General features: G+C 42.2%; 2 protein-coding genes across 2 annotated transcripts in view; both read right to left on the bottom strand.

The window, feature by feature from the left end:
- Positions 1–2,854: 2,854 nt before the first annotated feature.
- LOC107082683 (reticulon-3-like) lies at positions 2,855–7,441 on the bottom strand. The gene is made up of 8 exons (XM_015371470.1): positions 7,254–7,441; positions 5,534–5,684; positions 5,391–5,447; positions 5,185–5,323; positions 5,040–5,109; positions 4,698–4,744; positions 3,263–3,321; positions 2,855–2,965 (listed from the first exon to the last, which is right to left on the bottom strand). Exons 1-8 carry the CDS (start codon positions 7,306–7,308, stop codon positions 2,917–2,919), a joined length of 627 nt encoding a protein of 208 aa, XP_015226956.1. The 5' UTR covers positions 7,309–7,441; the 3' UTR covers positions 2,855–2,916.
- Positions 7,442–7,474: 33 nt separating this feature from the next.
- srsf7 (serine/arginine-rich splicing factor 7) overlaps positions 7,475–7,751 on the bottom strand; it is a 7,722-nt gene continuing 7,445 nt past the window's right edge. The window contains exon 8 of the mRNA XM_015371469.1: positions 7,475–7,666. Within this exon, the coding sequence (XP_015226955.1) occupies positions 7,633–7,666 (34 nt within the window). The 3' untranslated portion in view covers positions 7,475–7,632. The remainder of the gene's footprint in view (positions 7,667–7,751) is intronic.

Below are 7,751 nucleotides of genomic sequence, written 5' to 3'. Positions count from 1 at the left end.
AACCCTGACGGTCACCGTGGAAAAGATGATAAGAACACATCAATGTCTGCAGTTACCGCGCAAAACCCATGTATGGAGGCCTTGGTTGACGTCGCCTAACTGGGTTTAAATCCGGCCTGTGGTCCTTTGACGCATGTCTCTCCCCTCCCCCCTTGTACCCACTTTACTATAAAAACCTAAAAAAAACAAAAAACAGCAATGTCAAAAAAAAAAAAATGACAAAAAAAGAATAAGGACTGTTTTAAAAGATACAAAAGCAAGGACAGAAAAGTTCATTTTGCAAGTTTGAAGACTTTTCACTTTCCATCCAGGAAGCTTTTTCAATTCGAACAATAAATGGTAAATGGCATGTACTTATATAGCGCCTTTATTCAAGTCAGGAGACGTGACCAAAGCGCTTTACACTACATTCATTCACCCATTCACGCACACACTCACACATTGATGGTGGCAAGCTACCTTGTAGCCACAGCTGCCCTGGGGCTCACTGACAGAAGCGGGGCTGCCGTACACTGGCGCCACAGGTGAAGTGTCTTGCCCAAGGACACAACGACACTGAAAGTCGGAGCTTGAACCGTCAACCCTTCGATTTTAGGGCAAACTCCTACATCCAACGCCACTGTCATCCTAACGACATCCATTTAAGTTGCATAGGCCAGTATCCGGTATTGCAGGCCAACAACGACTTCCCATTTCTAAGGAGTAGACCTGTTTTTCCGGTTCAATTTGCATTTTTTCTAGTCCACAAAGTGGATTGTTTTTTAACTCTTAACCGAGAATCTTCACCAGCAAGCTGGGACAGGGAAATTGACATTAAAGGGAATAGGCAGTCTTAAACAGACGAGTTTTGAAATGTAATTTAAAATGGAGAAGTGAGTTAGTGTTTCTAAGTAGAGCATTCCAGAGGAGGGAGCAGAGCAGCTGAATGCTCTGTTCCCTGTGGTAGTGAGACGGGCGAAAGGGGTGGACCGGGGAAGTTTATATTGAATGTAGAACTGTAGTGGAGCCAGTGAAGCTTTTGGTATCTGGGTGATGTAGTGGATATATGAATCGGTTAAAGTTTAAAGAGTGATTTTTTGAGGAAGGCCAAAGAGGGCATAGTTGCAATAGTCCAGTCGGAGGTGACAAGGCTGTGGACAAGTATGGCGACGACTCGTAAGTGGAAAATAGGCAGACCGGGTAATTTTTTTGGTATGGGATTGAGATATTACAAAGTGGGAAGCTGTCATTTTTAGACAGATTTGATTTAGTGCCAATGAAGAGAACTTGTCTTGCTACTGATTAAATTAAGGAAGTTTTGTTTTGTTTTAGAGATGCAATCTGCGAGGAAGGTGGGCGGGAGAGAGGAGGATAGTTTCATGGTGCGGTAGAGCTGGGCGTCGTCGGCATAGCAGTGGAAGTTAAATTTGAGGAAGATATTGTAGAGGGGAACGAGGTTGACGAGGAAGAAGAGGGGCCCCGGGAAATAGCCCTGGGGAACACCTGAAGTGAGGGTGGAGATTTGAGGATCTTGTCCAAAGCAAACCAGTCCAAAGAATGATGGTGATGCCAATGGAGGAAAGCCTGCTAAGGAGGGTGGTGTGACAGATGGTATCAGGTTGAGGAGGATGAGTAATCCAGAGTCAGATGCCATGAGGCAGTTGTCTGTGGTTTTGATGAGTGCAGTTTCATTGCTATGGAGTGGGCGGAACCGGAGTGGAACTGTTCATGCCATTGGCTGGTTGGATTTTTGTATTAAAATGTATTTTAATTAAATACCTCCTGAAAGACATAACGGCTGTTACATAACGGCTGTTACAGCAGCACAAGCAATCGGTCCATCCAAGCCTGTTAAAAAAGCTGTTCAGGTATTTGCTCGTCAGTGACACCTAGAGGGCATGCTGGGAAACTGACAGGACAATATTCAATATATGAGCTTAGATGAAAGCGCAGCCATAGTGGTGCAGAAAACTCCTATGATGTTGACGTTTTTTTATTATTGTGGTCATTAGGCAGCTTCAGGTTTCTGTTGGACCTGAGCTCAGGACTGTAGCTGGTCAAATCGTCTGTCTGGTTGATTTGATTGAAATGGCTCTGTAAAGTACCTTGACATAATGTGTTTTCTGCTTTGGTGTTCCATAAATAAAGTGAATTTAATTAGATGGAGTACTCTCTGAGATATCAGACACCAGGGTACAGACATGGATTACCATATCTGTGTCTTCATTGTGGCAAAAACCTCTAATGTCATCTACAGCAGCACTACCTTAAACTTTGTGGTCAAGTGGCTGACTTCTTTACTGTAAGCGCTATAGAAATCTGTTTAGAAAGAAATACTGTGCTATGTCTGTGTCATGTTGAAATGGAGCAAAACCTGTTTAGTAGAAGAATTCCTATATTTCCAAGAGGTACACTCCTATCATTTGCTCTGAGAACAGCCCGCTGTTGTTTTTAGCCGTCTACCATGATGTTTCTGCCCCAGGGCTGCAGGTAAGTTTCCAGATTTTCCATCAAGATTCTGTTTGTTGGCTGGGTGACCCTGTTTGAAATGACTTGCAGAATTGTATGCTTTCAAGCATTTACGTCCACATTTACTAAAAGTTAATGGATTTAAATATTCATAGAATCTATTTTCTGTATAGGTTTGTCAAAATCCTCCATGTTGAAGAAAAGCATCCTGTTCTGATTAGCTGGTTGTTGACAGGCATTTCTTTCAGAAGTTTTCTAACCCAAAAAATGGTACTTATGTGAACTTTGGGGCTAAGAGTGAACTGTACAGAACCCCAAGTTTAACTGAAGAATCTGTTATCAACATTTTTCTTCTTGTATCTGCAGCATAATAAAAACAACAGAGCATTTTTTTTTTAAATCAGAACTCTTTATTTAGGATTAACTGAGAACTGGACGATTCCTATGAAGAGAGATGATTCTCAGGTGTCACTCAGCTTTGGTCCTCCTTACAGCTCCAGGTAGCCTGTCCTGCAGTCTGAATCAGGGGACACCATCAGTCATGGCCTTACCATGAAAAAGGTAACCAGCTGATGATCATCTAGACCAGACATCACCACAGTCGGTCCTCGAGGGCCGCTGTCCTGCAGGTTTTAGAGGTTTCCCTGCTCCAGCACAGCTGATTTACATTGATAGTTGATTAACAGGATTCTGCTGAACTGCAATCATCAGAATCAGCTATGCTAAAGCAGAGAAACCTCTAAAACCTGCAGGACAATGGCCCTCGAGGACCAACTTTGGGGACGCCTGATCTAGACAATGAAACTGGACTCACCTCTCTAGAATCTTCTCTACGTTGGATCGGAGTAGCTCCACATGTCGATCGATCTGACTCTGAGAAAACAGAGATACTCCAGTGAGAAAAAATATGTCTTCTTCTTGCTGGGTAATGGATTGGTTCTAATACTCAGGTCTACTGTTCAGCCGGCACTGCTGACTTGCTTGCTGAGAGATGCAATCATGTTTTAACAAGTGTGAACATAATAAAGTTGCATTGAGTCCTCTGAATTGTTCTGAATAGTATTACTGCAGTCAACCCTGAGATGCTTTCAAGGACTGATAGCTAACCTGAGTGAGTCAAGTATCTGAAGACAAATGGAACAAGGCAAGATTTCTGTTCAGATAAAAGTTAACTGACTGCCTCAGAAAACCAGGACCTAATGGATCGTCATTTGTTCTTTTACACCAGAGCCATCTGTAAACACACTTTGGTTCCCTGACTTGTTTTTAAACCACCGTCATGTTTCTATGGAACAGTAGAAGAAGAACCTCTAAAGTTTTTTCTTCTGTGCAAAATGCGGCGTATGGTGGTGGTGAAGCCGTACTGGGGAGGAAGCTGCATTTACTTTTAGTCTGAGCTTGTCTGGGTGGGAAAAAAATATAGCATAGAGTGTAGCTGGTACTCCACAGGCAGTTAAAAATCTAGCCTGTATCTTTACTCAAACTTGTCATCTTCCACTTATCTAGGACCAGCACTCAGCAGAGACTTCCACTTTTCTCTTTCCCAAAACACCTCCTCCAGCTCTCTGATGAGAGGCTGAGGCCAGGAAGGAGACATCCTACATTCCAGGAGACATGCTACACAGAGGTCTAAACTGCCTGAGCTGACCCGATGTAGAGTAGAAGCTTCCCTTCACCCAGATGACCGAGCTCCCTACCCTATCTCTAAGGGAGTACATGGCCGCCCTGCAAAGGAAGCTCTTTTCAGCTGCTTGCATCCAAGATATTATTCTTTTGGTCATGATCGAGATTTCATGACCGTAGGTAAGGGTAGGAACGTAGACCCACTGGTAAATTGAGAGGAGGACGTCTGGTCAACCTACCATATCAACCATTTCGATGTTTCAGTAAGTGAGTGCTTGTTGCTATGATGCGTCTTTGCTCAGCAGATTTGCTCGTTGTAAACCAACCAATCAGCGCAGAGCTCATCTAAATATTCATGAGCATACCATAAAAGGAAGAAAACCTGTAATTTCATCTTAGGGCTTATAACCAGGCTTGCATTAGGGCTCATAGAACAGCAAATATGCCATTTTCAGCCCAACCAATGTTACATACCCTATTCAGAGACCTTAAGGACCAGCTCCAAATACCCTATAGAATCATTCTATTACCCCTTTAACCTAAACACATTGTAGAATAATTAAATAAGGACAGCATTGGCTGCAGCAATTGCTGCAGACATGAAGGAGGGTTTAGCTGGGCAGTACCTTCTTCTTTTGGTAGATCAGAGGTGTGGTGAAGAAGATGACATCAGCTGCAGACACACAAAAATAACTCTGTGAATGGACTAAAGTAATACTGGTAACCTAAAGTGACCATATTTTGAGGACAGTGTGGGGCCACAGAGTGATGCCCTAAAAGTGATTGGATAAGAATCCTGGAGGCCTAAGGAAGGTTGAAGGTCACTTTAATAATATCTGTAAGTAGATTTATTAATCAAGCGTCAATGTTAGTAAGAAAACTGGATCCACTTTGACTACAGTGACAACCAGCCACATGTTAGCTTCATGATCAGCAAAAAGAAGGTAGACAGAACTAAAACAGCTCACCAAGAATTAGTATGGTGACACCGTTAAACACTGCACCAATGTACGTCATTAGCCACATGACTGCAGCCAGCTGCAACAGAAAGAGAATCCAGCTAAAGCCCAAAGATGACACTAAAGAACTAGCAATCAAGCCGGTGTGACCAACCTTTAGAGAGTCCACCAGGTCTTCCACTAGCAATAGTCTTCTGGTCTGGATGCTAAACCAGTTCAAGTGTGTCCTGCACTGCTCGGCCAGCTGCTGGGCCAACTCTGGGGACACCGAGATGTCCCGATCCAGCTGAGACCTGACAAAGAGTAAAGGTTAAATTTAAAGGGTGTGTTTCTAGAGGGCCCATCGATTCTTTCACTTACCTAAACGGATGACCGTCGTTGGACTTCTGGATGGCCTGGATCACAGATTTATAAACCCTGTCAGCAGGAATTAGATTATTGTATTGATACTGTGGTGACAAATTCCCTGTTTTCATCCCTACTTTTAACTGAACCCCACAAACCTGAAGGTGATTGTGACGCAGAGGCAAGCAAGCAACAAGTAGGAAACCACACTGATGACTGACAGTGTTGCCACGGATACAAGGACAATCAGGGACAAAATGAACGCTGCCATGGACTTCTTGGGTTCCCTCCAGTGGATGAGCTCTACTGCTGCAAAAAGTACAGGAAAACATGGCAATTGCTTAGCATTATAGGTGATGATGGAGAAGTAATCAACAGTTTGATATGACTGGCTGGATATTACCCTGAGGTACCTGGTGCTCAGTTTAGTTCAAGAAGAGCTATAATGTTCTAGTCAGAGCAGAACTCGGATGAGTCTCTGGAATTATAAGTACCAACAACCAATTTGATGCAAACAGTTTATTTTTTCAAGTTTCATCAGAAAGTAGACAAAGTCAGATCTAGTCTGGTTCTCCTTATTCCAGTTTAACATGAAGTGTAGGAGAAAACAATAATGTCATGCCTGGACCCATAAACTCAGATGGTCTCATGGCCTCTTAGTGACAGAACCTCTCTGTCCACTTTCTATTCTGAGATATTAGTCTCTGGGTATAATGCTCCCTTTAATCATCATGTCCACTCGCTCTTCGACGCAGTGGTGCATTCCCCTGAGAAACTGTGATATTCCATTACACAGCAGCATTCCCGTTCTTCCTGCACTTGTAGAAATATTTAGCATCACCAAAGAAGTACATTTTTGGACATCCTGAGTTCTCATAGAGCAGGTCTCAGGGTTCACAAAAAAGTTCCCAGCCCTCAACAAAAAAGTGTTCAGGTCTCAGGAAAGGAGCAGATTTTCAAGTTTAACAAAGCTACATTTGACCTAAAACATTAAAATTTGATTTTGGGCCATATAAAGCTTAATATATAAGTTTTTTATCATTATTTTTGCAGCCATCTTCATCCCATTACCAATCCAGCATAAATCATGGGAAACAAAGGGATGCTGCATGTTTTATTAATGAGACTGTAGCTTTGTTAAACTCAAATATCTGTGTGGTTGGTCAAAATTTCACTGAAATTAAGAAGTGTTCCAGCATTTCCTGAGAATACATACGAGCTTATAAGTTTATTCCTGAGACCTGATATCTTATTTCTTGAGACCTAAGGATGTGCAGCATAGTCCACATTAATAATAGCTACAGATGAATGGTTAAAACTAATTAAAACCAACATAATTTCCAGGAGATATTTGGCCTGGGGGACCTTTTCCAAGACTCCTTCATGATGAAAAAAAACTGCTCTCCTACTGATCGATCTGCTGTCAGCTGATGCAGCTCAAAAAACAATCTATATGATGATGATAAACCATGTGCAAGAACCCTGAACAAATGGCACAAAAAATTTTGTTTTGTTCTCAGATCAACTTCTTACTTAACCACTGAGCTAATCGGTCAGATGACCAGCAACATGGAGCAGATTAACAGGTCCAAGGTTCTGTTGGTTTACAGAGTAAAACTGGTAGACTGAATTGGCGCCATAGCAACCAAGTTCCCTATTTCACAGGTCTATGTAAAGCAGTGGTCTATAAAAAACATGCATCAAGAAATTCAGGTTCTACTGCATTCTGATTTGGATTAAACTAAAAGTTCAATTCATGGTGGTTTCATCGATAAAAGAGACTGGATCACAAACATCCAATCAGCTGTTGATCATCATATAGAACACAGGCAGTTTCCATGGTAACGCTTTCAAGGAGACAATGCTCGGCTGTCTTACCTGCCTGAAAAAGCTCTTTCAGTGAGGAGTTGTTGTTGGGTGATGAGTCCTCCATCTTCTTGTTGTAAAGGTTCAAAAACTCTCAGATGCTAAGAAATGCAACAGCTCAAGGGGCGGAGCTTCAACAGTCACAAGATTTAAGCTGATCCTTCAGCTCTCCAAATTTAGTTGATATGTTGACCCAGAAGGCAAAAAAACACTAACACAGGTTTGAATGGTAAACCTTTATTACAGATCATTGCAGGAAGAAAACTGCTGACAAACCAAAACAGGCGGATCAGAAACCAATAATCAATAATCACTAATTAATAACCAATAATCACAGAGCTGCTACACAACAAAGTGAGTTCATACAAAACATCAGAGAACAAAGAGGAAGTCAGTTGTCAGCAGGGGTCCTGGAAGCCGAGCGACTGAGGAGAGAGCGAGAGAGATTCAGTTACATCAAGTAGAGACTGGTTACACACTACAAAAACTGATTTGATAAAAAGTAAAAAT

This window comes from Cyprinodon variegatus, unplaced genomic scaffold, assembly GCF_000732505.1.
Source record: "Cyprinodon variegatus isolate N-32 unplaced genomic scaffold, C_variegatus-1.0 Scaffold58, whole genome shotgun sequence".
NCBI classification, from domain to species: Eukaryota; Metazoa; Chordata; class Actinopteri; order Cyprinodontiformes; family Cyprinodontidae; genus Cyprinodon; species Cyprinodon variegatus.
Note: the sequence above shows the minus strand (reverse complement) of the source record. Positions and strands in the feature narration are given on the sequence as shown.